The 16045-nt window shown below is 35.0% G+C and overlaps 1 protein-coding gene across 7 annotated transcripts in view; it reads left to right on the top strand.

Moving 5' to 3' along the window:
* LOC149795468 (SMC5-SMC6 complex localization factor protein 2-like) overlaps positions 1 to 16045 on the top strand; it is a 115634-nt gene that overhangs the window by 10980 nt on the left and 88609 nt on the right. For 5 of the 7 annotated variants that reach the window (XM_089965258.1, XM_089965255.1, XM_089965254.1 and 2 more), the window contains one exon: positions 6017 to 6061. In XM_089965258.1, the coding sequence (XP_089821384.1) occupies positions 6017 to 6061 (45 nt within the window). Of the gene's footprint in view, positions 1 to 6016; positions 6084 to 16045 lie in introns of all 7 variants that reach the window. The other 2 variants (XM_089965256.1, XM_089965253.1) reach the window with 1 other exon arrangement.

Raw genomic sequence — 16045 nt, 5'->3', positions numbered from 1 at the left:
GAATGTTCATTGTAAATATTGCTCTGTGCTGTATTATTTCAGGTACCTGATATTGTATGATTTGCAATGGCAGTAACATAAACCTGAAGGAAAAGATAGCTTGCTCCTAATGATCTAACAAAAAGAAAAAAAATCAGAGTTTATGAAAATCATACGCAGAAATATTTGGTCTCGTATACAATACAAAGATCAACCATAGCTGACAGCTGCTGCCAATGATGTTATCAATATTAATCTTGAATAAAATGATTGGAATGTAAAGACTGCTAATGTTAAAACACAATTTATTTGCCGTACTTGACATGTGCTCAGTGCACATTGTATGTCATATTCATCAGGACATCAGTTGTACTTTATGTTCCATATTCATTATATTTTTGTCTTTTTCAGGTATCACATCACCTAAAGGACTTTTAAAACCTGTTTAATAAAAGTATTAAAACCAAAATATTATAATCTGGGAATGACTCTTGTATAGTAGGATCCAAAACCATTTTGTCTGTTTAAACTGATTGTAAACTTGATTTACATTGATAGAACTTATGGTGATGATTTCTATTCTTATTTTTACCTTTATCTGATCTGTGCTGTACCTATAGTGCATCCACTCAACTAGTTTAGTTTCTATTTAAAAACATTTTAATTTGTGTTCTTAGAAAGAATAAAATGATTCTTTGTATGAATGTTTCTTGTAAAACAGTGTTGCTTGCCATTCTCTTAATATAAATATGTCTTAATGTAAGTAAAAATTTCAATATCTTGTACAATTGACATTTGAATGGTAGAATATTTTTTGTTTTACTTGAATAAGTAATGCTCAGAGGTATGTGGCAATTCCAAATACCATGGAATTTGACAGATTCACACACACCCAACTTTAAAAGCTTTATATTTCTAATTTTAAGACATGTGATTAAAAATAATAATAATAATAATAACAATAAAAATAGTATATACCTTATAACCATTTCTTCTAAAGGTAAAAGAAAAACAGACATTTATATTTTATTTTTTTTTAAAATATGAGCACAGGTGGAATGTCATATTAATAAAAGTCTTATCAGTATGGTTTATTTATTACTTATATCTTTAAGTTCAAATGTATGTATATGTGTTGTCTTTGTTCACATGTCATAAACAATCTGTTTCATGGAAGGTGTACTTTATTAAGCAGATAATTTTTTCAGTGTTGTAGTATTTGAAATTTTTTCATAGTTGTCATTGACAATCATAACAAGTCCCCCAAAAGTTAATGATATACTTCATCCTTGTACATTTTTAAAATAAGGTGGAACTATGTCATCCTGTCTTTCTGCCCATCCATTAGGAATGTAGTGTGTCTCTTCATTGAATATGGAGTAAAAGATTTGAGATATGATTGGTCTTTGTCTTGAGATGTGTATAATGATTGTAAGATTTTGATAATGACCCTTGTGTGTGTGTCCAGGGTTGGGGACAGTTTTTAGCTCTATTGGTCATAGATGGTCTTTCATGTATTGTCCATCCATCTGTTAGCAACAACTTCTAAAGTACTTGAAGGATTGCCATGAAATGTTACACATTCCCATGGTCTAGTTCAGTGGTCCTCAGACTTTTTGTGCCAATGGATACATTTGGGAGTTCATGAGAGAGAGGTGGGTCGCAAAAACTACTGCTTACAAACTCGGATGTGTTGCATAGCATTGACATACCTTGTAAGTTTATTATATTACGGTTAATTTCCTACTCATATTACAACCTTCATTATTCATTATGTGGTCAATGTGACCTTCTTTCTGAAATTTATTGAGAAACAAAATATTACAAATTGTGTCTGGGCTCTCATTCTACTAGATTATTACCTTCTGCCACCAGACTTGGGTTAAAGGTGCATGTTACGATGGATGTATGATTCTTATCAGAGCTAGAATGTTATAACTAATTTCCAGGATATATTAAAATTGCATGAAAATTATGTACATTTTTCTTGTCTGAGCTGTAACTCCTATATCTTAAAAAATATTTACATAAAACTTGCACTGTTTGTGCATATTGGGATGAACATGTTACTCACCAAACTGGGTCACAATGCTCTACTTCAGAAATTATGAACAATTGCCAAAAATTTGTATCCATGCTTTGATGCTAACATCTAACCTATTGTAACCAAGCTTCTACCGAGAGTGCGACCGCTCCAGTGGCCTAGTGGTTAGAGCATCCCCCTCGAATGTGGGAGGTCGTGGGATTGATCCCCGGCCGAGTCATACCAAAGACTTACAAAAATGGTACTAACAGCTGCCTCACATGGCACTCAGCATTAAGAAGATAGTGTTAGGACTGGTTGGCCTGGTGTCAGGATAATGTGACTGGGTGGGACATCGTAGCGATATGACTGCAAAATTGTTAAACTACGTTAAAAATCCAAATCACACACACACACACACACACACGCACACACTGAGGGTGCAGCTTAGGATGGGCATGTTTCAGACCAGAATTGTAACATACATTTCAGGATTTGCTTCTACAGAGATAAATGGATACATCCTTTCTGTCAGCTGCATTTTTAGACCACTGCATCAGATGTAATTAAACTGAACCTTTTTGTGTATCTTGGGATGGAATGGATATATGTCACTCACCAACTCTGGGTCACTGTAACAAACTATTACGTACATAAGTGGTGACAGTTATTCCTTGGCTCAGAGTCTAATATCTTTTCTCCTAATGCAGTAAGAGGGGCCCGGAGTGGTTGAGTGGTCTAAAGCGCTCACCGTTACGGATCATTGCCATCTCACCTCTGTCTGCATGGGTTCAAGTCTCGATTCGACCAATGTGGGTATGTGAGAAAGCTTGCCAGTAGCTTCTCGTGGGTCGGTGGTTCTTTCCGGGGTTTTCCCGGGTTCTTCCTCCACCATTTATACTGGCCTATCGTGTGCTGAAAAATGGCGTTAAACCCTACAACAACAGCAACAACAACAACTAATGCAATAGGCATTACACTAAGAATGTGTTGCAACATTTCACACATTTCCAGGGTTTTTAATACTACTTAATGATGGTGTGTGTGCTTCAGTTATAACACTTTTTTGCCTAAAATTTATAAACAAAACGCATCTTGGAATGCAAACATTTCACATTAAAATCGGGTCACTTTGACTGCATTTCCAGGTTTGTAAACAATACACAAAAATGGTATATAAAATTTATAACACCTTTTAATGCATTATCACCAAGCATGTATGTCAAGTGATATGGAAAATCAATACTGTCAAAACTAAAATGGGGTTCTTGTGACCTACAATCTTTCATTAATTGATCTCTCAAACATACTTACTAGTGTCACAAAAATGAATGTTATCTTGCCAGCTCTTGTTAATAATAATAACAAGCTTGTACAAGACATAAAAATAGTCAGGGGGCGTAGTAGGTGAAACGTGCAGTTCTCAAGAATCAGGGGAGGTGTAGCAGGTGAAACAGCAACGTACAAATTCATCAAATTAAGGTTGTAAAAAGCTAAACAACACAATTAACAGTGTTTTGATTTTAGAGATAATGGCAAATTCTTTATTTTCATTACATAAATGGGGCCCCAAGTGGTCTGAAGCGCTTTCCATTACGGATCACTGCAATTTCACCTCTGTCTGCATGGGTTCGAGTCTTGGATTCAGCCAATGTGGGTATGTGAGATAGCTTGCCAGTAGCTTCTCGTGGGTTGGTGGTTCTTTCCAAGGGTTTTCTCAGGTTATTCCTCCGCCATTAATACTGGTTGCCATGTATAGCCTATCGTGTGCTGAAAAATGGCATTAAACCCTACAACAACCCTACAACAACAACAACATTACATAAATGTACCATAACATTTTGTTTAAAAACTTTTATTTCATGGCCCAGATATTTGCATAGATTTTGATGCCTGGTTCTACCCAATGTATCAAGAACTGATAACCAAACAAATTGTATATTAGAGACTCTTTATCTTATTGATGTTGAGTATGATTATTTTTCTTCTTTGACACTTCCTTCATAATTGAAGCAAATTTGTATTTGTTAGATGTTTTGCACAACATTTGCTGATAATATTTCCAACATATGTTGAACATATATCATTGTTAACCGTGATTCCATCTTTACCTTCAAAGAAAGTTCATCAATGTGCACTTTCGTGTCTACCTGTCAATTTTACCTTATGCACAGTCATGCTCTAGTTTTAGGTGAAAAAATTACATACATTGAAGTGTGACTTTCTTTAAATGATGATTTTCATCTTTTTTTCATTGAACTTGAGCTTAATTTAAAAATAGTTTGACATTTTGAATCAAACAAAGAAAACCCCAGATATAAAATTTGTGAAGTTTAGAGTACTGCCCTGATATTATGTATGCATGGATATTGGGTAAGGGCTTCCTTAAGAAATTTCATCAGAAGGTCACAATGTCCCTTGAAGATATTTTAGGTGATACAGGAAAACACCCCCCCCCCAAAAAAAAAATCAAAGCTCATTAAGCTACACATGTCAGGGAACCCAAAACTATCTCTTGCAATAAATAATCATCCATTAGAAAATGTCAAACATGAAAGGCTTGTAGGTGTGTCTCTGCAGATAATAATTTATTATGGAATGACCATATTAATAAGCTTTGTAAAACACTGTCATCCAGAATTGTCCTTCTCAGCAGAATCAAGAAATATTTACCTATGGAAACTCGCAATCTATGCTACAAGTCATATATTTTTCCAACAGTGGATTATTGTTCTAATGTATGGGGAAACTGTGCTAAATCTGAGCTTGACAGGATTTATAAACTTCAGAAACGAGCAGCATGTGTAATTTTAGATGCATCTGTTGATCATCCCTCAAAAGCATTATTTACAGAACTCAAATGGTTCACAATATATGACAGGATAGATTTTCACAAGGCAGTTCTTTTATATAAATGTCTACATGGAACTGCACCAGAGTATCTTCAGGACTTATTCAGGTCTTTTTCAACACAATACCAGTTGAGATTAGTATCACATGGAAACCTTCTAGTACCAAAACCAAGAACAGAGCAATTTAAAAAGAGTTTTCAATACTCTGGTACAGATCTGTGGAATAAGCTTCCACTACATGTAAAATCTGCTGAAAATATTAGAGTATTTAAGAAAAGATATCATGAGCATGTATGTGTTTCTAATAGATAATGGAATTTAGTATTTTAATACTAAACGTGCTGAAATAAACACCAATTATTGCTATCTTCATATAATGTGCATTTTTATACTCTCCTTAAGAGGGTCTCAAGGGAGAATAATCCTTGACTAATGAGTCACCCTCAATAAATAAAGCATTATTATTATTATTATTATTATTATTATTATTGGATAACTTTGGAAATTCCTTTTCTGCACATAACACAATTAGATGTTTGTACTAGAAATCCTTGAAAGGGCCACTGCTATGAGAAACCACATCTTGAGAGACCAGACACTTAATGCATGAATTTATTGATAATACCATTTTATGACCATTTTTAGAGAGCACCTGCCTGGAGAAACCATAATTTTTTGGTAGAATGGATTATCATTCAAGACAGGTTCTGCTGAATGTATGTATCTTGTCTACTGCATGTATGACAAGATGGAAAGACATGAATAACACACACACACACACACACACCTGATCTGCTAGTACATCATGCGATGAATGCTTATCAGAGTCTGTGCTGTTGGCAGTTGGAATCAACTTTAAAGTGAGTATATATGGTAAATTGCATGTATGCCATTTTCGTTCTGACAGGTATGGTGAGAAATATCAACTTCACATTGAAGTAATTTATCTTGATAGTTTATTAATCCACATCATGGCAAAATAAACATTGCATCAGATCTGATATTGGAAATTTTAGTCATTGAGAAAATTTAAAGCCCCAGCTAGTACAGTGTGTGAAATGGTTGGGAAAATTAATTGTACAGTTTGGCATAGTTTCACTTTTAACCTTTGTGTCATGTAGTTGGCATGTTAATAACAAAACCAGCTTTATTTGTTTTTCAGAAACAAGACAAATTGCAAAATTGCCTCAGTTGAATGAGACGGGAGGTGAGTAGACTGCAGCTGGCAGGTAGAGAATCAAAACTTGCACATTTGGTTTGATTTTAATTCTGCTAAATTTCTTTCTCTAGTTTATGTACACTTCTGGTCTGCAAAATGTAAACATGCTTGTCTGCCATATAGTGATTGTTTTTCTCACTTGACAGTACTGGAAAGTGTTACTGAAAGTAATTTGCCCACACTAAGTTCCACTTGCATTGGTAAGAAAGTGAGTGCCTATTTTATTCCCTGATAGGGTTTGCATGAAACTGCAAAGATTTTGATTTTTCCTTCATTTAGTGTTCGCCATAGAAATCCATTGTGGGGACTTAAGTAACACCAGGTCTGAATTTTAGAAGTCAGATTCTCATTTTGAAGGATCAAACTTTTAAATTTCAGAAATCAAAGACTTGAAGATTGACAACAGTGCAGCGGTGTGCTTATCAAATGTAAACAGTAAATGCTTTTAAGCAAAGATTTGCTGACCACTGGTCATTTATACAATGTTAACATCTTTGTACATGTCTTGCATGTAAGAGAAGTATTTTCTCAGTATTCAATAACTTGAGTCCATTCTGTTCATTTAGTCAGTTTGTTTTACATGTGTGTTTGAGAGTAAGTGTGACAGACAATGATTGAACTGTGAGTGGATGTGCATGTATTCAATGATTGAACTGTGAGTGGATGTGCATGTATTCAATGATTGAACTGTGAGTGGATGTGCATGTATTCAATGATTGAACTGTGAGTGGATGTGCATGTATTCAATGATTGAACTGTGAGTGGATGTGCATGTATTCAATGATTGAACTGTGAGTGGATGTGCATGTATTCAGTGATTGAACTGTGAGTGGATGTGCATGTATTCAATGATTGAACTGTGAGTGGATGTGCATGTATTCAAGGATTGAACTGTGAGTGGATGTGCATGTATTCAAGGATTGAACTGTGAGTGGATGTGCATATATTCAAGGATTGAACTGTGAGTGGATGTGCATGTATTCAATGATTGAACTGTGAGTGGATGTGCATGTATTCAAGGATTGAACTGTGAGTGGATGTGCATGTATTCAAGGATTGAACTGTGAGTGGATGTGCATGTATTCAATGATTGAACTGTGAGTGGATGTGCATGTATTCAAGGATTGAACTGTGAGTGGATGTGCATGTATTCAATGATTGAACTGTGAGTGGATGTGCATGTATTCAATGATTGAACTGTGAGTGGATGTGCATGTATTCAATGATTGAACTGTGAGTGGATGTGCATGTATTCAATGATTGAACTGTGAGTGGATGTGCATGTATTCAGTGATTGAACTGTGAGTGGATGTGCATGTATTCAAGGATTGAACTGTGAGTGGATGTGCATGTATTCAAGGATTGAACTGTGAGTGGATGTGCATATATTCAAGGATTGAACTGTGAGTGGATGTGCATGTATTCAATGATTGAACTGTGAGTGGATGTGCATGTATTCAAGGATTGAACTGTGAGTGGATGTGCATGTATTCAAGGATTGAACTGTGAGTGGATGTGCATGTATTCAATGATTGAACTGTGAGTGGATGTGCATGTATTCAAGGATTGAACTGTGAGTGGATGTGCATGTATTCAATGATTGAACTGTGAGTGGATGTGCATGTATTCAATGATTGAACTGTGAGTGGATGTGCATGTATTCAAGGATTGAACTGTGAGTGGATGTGCATGTATTCAAGGATTGAACTGTGAGTGGATGTGCATGTATTTGTGTGCTTGAGTTTCGGTCAAAACCTGCCAAGTGAATCCGGAGTCTGGGACATCAGAAATTTAAATTGAGGATTACTGTCAATTTATGGATTTTTTTATGTCGATAATAAAATCAAAGAAATATGAATTAAAAAACTTTATGCAGGAAGCAAATTCTCATTTTGAATGTGAAGTTGCTTTGGTAATTTTGTAACTGTCTAAGATGCCAATCTAGAAAGTAATACAAATTAAATTATCTTTACTGGTATTAAGCACACCCCCCCCCCCACTGGAATACAAAGTTGCATTGGGATAATTTTGCTTATATTTGGGCTGCAAAGGAATATAATTTCACTCATGGAAGGTTCACATGTGGCTTTTGTCTTGAAACTCCTTGATTGAAAGATGTAACTAGCCAATAAATCATCACTAAAGTTCTCTGCACACCAAGTGACTATTGAGAAACATTCTTTTAGATTGCTTTTTTACCTGTTTAGCGTCCTGAAAGTTGAGCAAGAGTAATAGCATACACTGGACTTGGGTAAGAGATGTAGGAGGCAGCTTTAGGCAAGGTGAAGTTAACTTGGAATTCTCAGCTTATTGGACGTCAAATGACTTTCAACTGAATCCAGTCCCAGGGTTGACCCCTTGAATTTAATTGATTGCTAGACTGACAGGATCACTGTTCAGATTGTAGATTGATGAGGTTATTGTTCATAATGTAGATTGATGGGATCACTTCATGATATGGATTGATGGGAAAACTTGATAATGTGGATTGAGATCACTGTTCATAATGTAGATTGATGGGAAAACTTGATAATATGGACTAAGGGGATGACTATTCATTTTGTAGATTGATGGGATCACTTGATAATGTGGATTGAGATCACTGTTCATAATGTAGATTGATGGGAAAACTTGATAATGTGGATTGAGATCATTGTTCATAATGTAGATTGATGGGATCACTTGATAATGTGGACTAAGGGGATCACTATTCACTATGTAGATTGATGGGATCACTTGATAATGTGGATTGATGGGATCACTATTCATTATGTAGATTGATGGGATCACTTGATAATGTGGATTGAGATCACTGTTCATAATGTAGATTGATGGGATCACTTGATAATGTGGATTGATGGGATCACTATTCATTATGTAGATTGATGGAATCACTTGATAATGTGGATTGAGATCACTGTTCATAATGTAGATTGATGGGATCACTTGATAATGTGGATTGAGATCATTGTTCATAATGTAGATTGATGAGAAAACTTGATAATGTGGACTAAGGGGATCACTGTTCATTATGTAGATTATGGGGATCACTGTTCTTCACTTCATAATGTTGTAGATGGATCGGATCACTGTATAAATGAGATTGATGGGATCCTTGTTCATCACTTTGATGTGTGGTATGGATTGAGGGCTGTTCAGTTTTAAAAAAATATATGTCAGTGTATTCTTGTTACTCAGAGAGTTCATATGAAAATGATACAAAGTTCTAAATTGCCTCCATGGGTGACTACCCAACATTAAAAGTGCCTTCCTTCGGTACCAAGTATATATTTTACTGGAGTGGCTCTGAGGGAATTACTGTTTATAATGTCAATTCATGTGATCACTTTTCATCATGCAGGTGTTCAGAAAATTTGGCAAAATCAGGTTGTTCATGGACAAGGAAAATAAAAATTTTACTTGTCAATATAAAACATCCACTTGTCTGTATTTTGATAATTATAAAGAATAGCAAAACTGTTAGAATGTTTACTTTTATTTAAATGCATGCAGTGTGTATCTGTGACATATAAAATATCCTGGATATTTCAGTGTGTCTTATTTTTGGACTTTCAGGGTCAGGGTCTGCATATTTGCATTCTTGATATATAACTACTAGCATCTAAAAGGATGAATATGAATTTAGCTCTGGATACTTTTGACATTTTTCAGTAGGATGTCAGATGTACTGTTGATGAAATCTATGATGCAGTTCTGTTGTCAGATGTGATCAGTTCCAAGTTAACTCCATTTTTTATTTGAACCTCACAAAGAAAATTCAGTCTGAAAAACATTTTCTCTGCTTTGCTATAGCGTATCCTGTGCTAAACAGCTTTTTGTAATACTCTGTTTGGCTTAAATTGTATTTATTGATCTCTTTGTCTAAATCACCCTCAGTTTCTTTTATGTCAGATTTGGCCATTTCATTATCAAGTTTTGATGGACATATATTGTGCTTCGCACTTTTTGGTGCCTTAACACTGTGTCTTAAGAGTGTGTCTTTCCTTGTGATAACCTGTCCTGCACACAATCCACTGGTTTTGTCTGCATTTGATGTGTATCTCATACCACACAAGTCTGATGTTTTGTCAATAAAATAACACAAAATTTTCCTTGTACTCTAATAATAAGTATAATAGTACAGTTAAAGTTATTTCGTGTACCTTATATACTTGCATATAAGCCAACCCCCCAAACTGAACAGGTATAAACACTAAAATGTGCATGACATGCATATAAGCCAACCCACAACTCTGAGACATCACAAGATGCACACGGTAAGTTCTAAATGCATTTATTTAGGCAAACTTATATTAACAAAAAGTACATGTATGCTTATCTCGTGCATGGCATGTATGATTATTAAAAAGAAATTAGCATAATAAAGTTATGCTGGTTATGTGCCTTGTACAATTAAACGTGCATACCTTTTCATGAATGTTACCTCAGTTTGTCGGATCGCTTATACCATTGAAAATGAGTAACTCATGAGCACGTGATTCAACATAAATTAAGGACTTGCAGAAATGTTATCTGGAAGAATGCAATTTGGTCAAATCAATGAATATAGCAAAATCTGTTTCTAATATATTTGGGATGGATTTGCACTGTGTAAATACTGTACATTAGATTTCATCCTGTTCTCCCAGGTAAACTCAACTGGGCCGCAAATTTTGAAGTCTATATTTACCTTTCATTTCTTATTTTTTTACATGCATGTGTCGTAGGACGCAAACAAAATTATTTTTTTGTGTCCCAAGATTTACAGCATTTACAGTAGTCAACAAAAAGACATAAAACTGTCAAGTTTAGACACTGGCCTGCAGATAAGCTAAACCCCATCTTCCAGGCCTTTAACTTTTCCTAAATTATTCAGCTTATAAGCGAGTATATATGGTATTATGAAACATAAAGTTATTTTATGTTGTCCCATATTTTGATATATTGATTAAACGTCATACTCCTATGCCCATGCATATATTACAAGTTGTGATTTTATTTGATCTTCATCAGCCTAGAGTCAATGAAACTCCAGCAGCCTTGAATCTTCGAACTGTCGTTTTCTCTTTTAACTGTATTGACTGTCATAGTCAACTTTTTAGGTTTAGCCTGTTTTTGTTGACTTTTCATTCAACTTTTCTCCATTTGGCCAAAACTTTAGTAGAAAACAATCCATCCAAATCCATTCCAGGGAAAATTCATGATAGATGCACATAATGGTTTAAAGGAGCCAGGCGATTGGTTTAAAACAACATCCTTGGGGAAGCCCTATCCTCCAGCCAATGAAATGTGTTCTGATGAAACCATTAAAAGATGTTGCCTAAACCAGTACTGTCTGCTTCCATTGGGTGTATCCATAGAAGCTGCAGCTGGTTTCAGTCTTAATTGAAATTTCACCATACACTACGTAATATACAACACACTCGTATAATACTTGTTTGTATTAGTATGAATGGCGTTTGTGTAAAAATTGCTCAGACAAAAGGGGAATCTTGCCCTTTCAAGTTACGGGCCACAATTTCTTTGTCCATGGACAAGTAACATTGTAAAAGTTGCTTGTACGTAAGAATGAATTTCTGACTTGAACAATACGGACAATGGATTTCTGTACCTCTGTAATGTACATGATATTACGGGCAGTATACAAAAAAAAGTAGAATCTTATTCTGGCAGGTGGAATGACTGTGTTTCTTTGATAAAGCATAATAGAAATAAAGAATTGTCAACAATAACACATCTGACATGGAAGTCAGATCTGAAATTTTTTCCACATATTCATGAGAAAGATGCTTCAGTTAGTATGTTGGACTTGTATATCTGAAACTAAATAGTGTGGGCATACATTTAAAGCAGTTTGATGATCTTTGTCTGTTACATTCAGGAAAACTAGAGTAATGACAAAAAATGATATTGTGGTATTATTTGTGAAGATAGTTTATTTTTGTTCGCGAAAGATTTAACCGATCTTTGCAATAGTTATTTTGCCAGACCTGAGATTATTTTGGAACATATTTTGTGTGATGTATAGCAGTGTGTTTCATTGTACAAATATGTAATTCATGTAACATTTTCTCACCAGAAGGATTACAACTTATCAAAACTGCTTTTCAGTACAAGATTATGCAGTAGAAAGACCTTTTCTTTACGGACTAGAACCAAATGTGCATGCTTTCTTACTTTGCTCAAATGTAATATTTCACATCCTCACTTCCTACCAGTCACCCTATGCATTGCTTTCGTAGTAGAACAGAAATATGAAAACTCTAATGCAGGGGTCGGCAACCTATTGTACATAGCGTGACACTTTTTTTCCAGATTAATTACAAAATAAATGAGCAATGTGCCACCAGTAAGAGAGTAACACTGTTAAAATCGAGATGTTTGGCTTCCCTTCACGTGCCATGCAAAACCTCTTGATGTGCCACCTTGTAGCATGTGTGCCATAGGTTGCCGACCCCTGCTCTAATTCATTTGTGCAAACCAGCTTCTATTAAAGCAGAATCAAACAGCTTTGTTTGGGGGTTTAAATTAATTTCTTTTGAAGATTTTAGAATTCCACAAAATTGAAATCCATTAAATGTATTGTTATTGTTTGAGACATTTGAACAAGTTTATATTCATAAAAGTTTGTCTCCATGAAAATACACCATCAATCAAAATGTATCCCCACAAAAATGTCTGATTGTACAGTATACCATTTATTTTTGCTTAAAAGTCAAATCCAGCTGCAAACTGCACAATATCATATCTGCCAGCGCATTATACATTGGCAGATCTGGGTCTGTGCAGTTTGCTAGAAGTATTCAGTAGAATAAACAGGATAGACCCAGATCTGCAGGTGCATTGTGCTACTGTGGATCAGGATCTAGGTTTGCAGTTTGACTCAACTTATAAGTGAATATATACGGAATATAATAGTTTGTTGTCTCCATTGTTGGAATATGTGGAAACATTGTTTGCTGTTATCTGCACAAACAGTTTGCATGTTTTTTGTACTGGTAGCATAGGAACAACTTAACACTTGTACTTATTACTTATGATTTTTCAAATTATTTCTTCATAGTGTACATTCTGCAGCTCTGTGTACATTGGTTGTCAAAAAGTACACAATGGAAACATAAGTCTACACTTTTAGTAGAAATGTAATTCACTTTTAAGTAGAGATGTTGTTGTTGTTGTAAGGTTTAACGCCGTTTTTCAGCTAAAGATAGGCTATACATGGAGGCCAGTATAAAGGGTGGAGGGAGAACTTTGGGAAAACCCCAGAAAGAACCACCGACCCATGAGAAGCTACTGGCAAGCTTTCTCACATAGCCACATTGGCTGAACCCGAGACTTAAACCCATGCAGACAGAGGTGAAAGTAGAAATGTAAGTTTACACTTTTAAGTAGAAATGTAATTCTACGTTTTTGAGTATATATACATGTGATAAACAAGGACACCAACTCAGTAGATTTCAGAATTTTGTTTAGCTGATTGATTTCTAAATCAGTAGAATTTCTTATCAACCTAAATTTTAAATGTTTTAAGGCATTTGGAATCATAAATGCATTTTTTTGGCCATATTATGCATTTTCTTTGTTTTGTATTATAATAAAGCAGCAAGTTTTGAACATGAATCAAATTAGGATGGTAGTGTTAGTGTACAATAATAATAACTAATTTTACTCAGGGTATTGTCAGTTAAATGAAAAAAAGTTTTTGTTTTTTTTCTTCATGTTTAAAAAAATATCACTTAATTTTCACAATTGTTTGATAGCAGTTTTAATATTGTTTGTGCAGTAGATGCTTTAGCTTGCAAAATTCAGATTTAGTAGAGTGATAAGTATTTTGCAATACATATTTAACATAATTATTCATATTGTAGTTAATTAGAAATTATTAACTGGGTAAGTTTTTTGTGAGGTTTAAGCTCATCATATACACGCACTGATGATAATATTAACAATGGCCACTTCACATCCATTTACAATCTAGAAGAGTTGGCTCTGTTTGCGATAACTGTCCACTTTGAAGGTGCATTTGCTATCTTGATATGGTTGCATGGTATAAAGTGTATATAAGGTTAGTATTTGAGACTTGAGCCATAAGACATGTATAATGAAAATGAAACTGCGGTGTTTTAGGGCAGTTTTAGGAGTCACATTACTCCCATGAGGCATTCTGGAATCAAGCTACTTGGTAAGAAAATGTTGGGTTACAAGCTTTGACCAGATAGCATGGTGTGTGCTTATTAAGGCGTATGGGGTTTAGTATCACAAGATATGTTAGTACAATTACTACAGTTCTGCTGTACAGCACTGCAGCAGTGTATTCAAGGGTATATTATGACAAGGAAGACTGTAAATGCTACTTCCTGTTTACAGTCTCTTATAAGTTGAGTCCAACTGCACAGGTGGCGCTATACAGTTTCACATTTTGCATAGGGTTAGGATTTTAAAGAAAAAGAATTTCCCCGGCTCTCCTCACTGGTTTTACTGGCTATTTAAAAAAGACCTTGTATATCTTAGGTATAATGCAAAGAACCTTTAATTCCCTTTATTTTGGTGTATGATTGATGGGTGTACTATGGGTTATAGAGTATACAGCTTGGCCTTACTTCAAATGTGCACCTTTCAAAAAAGTGCTAGCTCTACTTGGTCATTTTCACTTCCTGAACTTCAGAGGTCAGTTGTATAAAAAAGAGCCGATAACTTTTTTTACATTTTATATATTTGGTAATTCATTCATTGTACTTTCAGAAGCTGGTATTGTCTAGTCTGGCAAAATTCATTTTCCCTATTTTAATAGCTGCTATGTATAGTGCACTTTAGACTAATTCAGACTGATTTTTTAACACAAGGGAGCAGTCATTTTAGTTAGCAGTGTACTTAAATCATGTAAAATTTCCAAAAGTACAATATCCAAAAGAAATATCATCCACATTACATTAATGTAGCATAGAGATATGCCAACATTCTCTCCACTGTGCATGTTTTAAATGCGAACTACTTCACCTTACATACGTCACTCTCTCAGAAGTACATATTATCTGGTGAGCGCCACCACAAACACAAAGCTGCCATTTTATAATGTGTTGGCAATTCCTGATTGGTGCAGGTTGTTAGGGATAGTCTGCCGAACAAGCAACATAGACCTTGGTAAGCTTTTACACTATACGATAGCTGATCAGGGTTTGTACTGTCACTTGCAGTTCAGTTTTACTTCTAAGCAAGTCAAAATTGCTGTACAAGGAGCATGAAAAAATAAATTCAACTGTTTTGGCAAATTACAGAAAATGTTTTCATAAAGAGATATACATAACGTTTTTTTAACTGTCTTTTTGAATGCATGTGGATTTTAGCCATTATGTCGAGGGTTTTCACCAGTTTCCTCATGATATTTGCTTATTCTTGATTCTTTGAGGTAGTTTGGATTGTGCCAGATTGTGAAAAAAATTCTTCATTGTTCATTATTATCTCATGCCAAAAATAGAATCAAAGAATGATCTCCTACAGTTGGTTCCATGAGGACAACTGGTGCAGTTCCTCATTATGTTTGTAGCAGAAGTGGTTAGAGTGTCCACCTCGGATGCAGGATATCATGGATTTGAACCCTGGTGAAGTATTACCAGAGATTTATAAAAATGGTACTAGCAGCTGCCTTGCTTGGCACTGAGCTTTAAGAGGTTAATGTTAGGACTGTCGACCTGGTGTCAGGATAATGTGTCTGGTTCGGACATGATGCTACATCTACAAAACCAAAGAAAAGGCAATGTTTAGACAATTCATGTTAGTAGTCTGGTTTTCTCCACTCATTACATTTTATCATAAGACAGAATCAAAATTGGTCTGACACCTGTCTATACATGTATATGTTTATGAAATACATTTTCCTGTTTATATCCTTCCAACCGCTAAAACTCAACACTTTACTCCATTATTCAAACTCTTGTGAACTATACTTACCTGTTTTTTCATGTACTCGTTACC

The sequence above is a fragment of the Sinohyriopsis cumingii genome, chromosome 7, assembly GCF_028554795.1.
Source record: "Sinohyriopsis cumingii isolate HCF-2022 chromosome 7, ASM2855479v2, whole genome shotgun sequence".
Classification (NCBI taxonomy): Eukaryota; Metazoa; Mollusca; class Bivalvia; order Unionida; family Unionidae; genus Sinohyriopsis; species Sinohyriopsis cumingii.
Note: the sequence above shows the minus strand (reverse complement) of the source record. Positions and strands in the feature narration are given on the sequence as shown.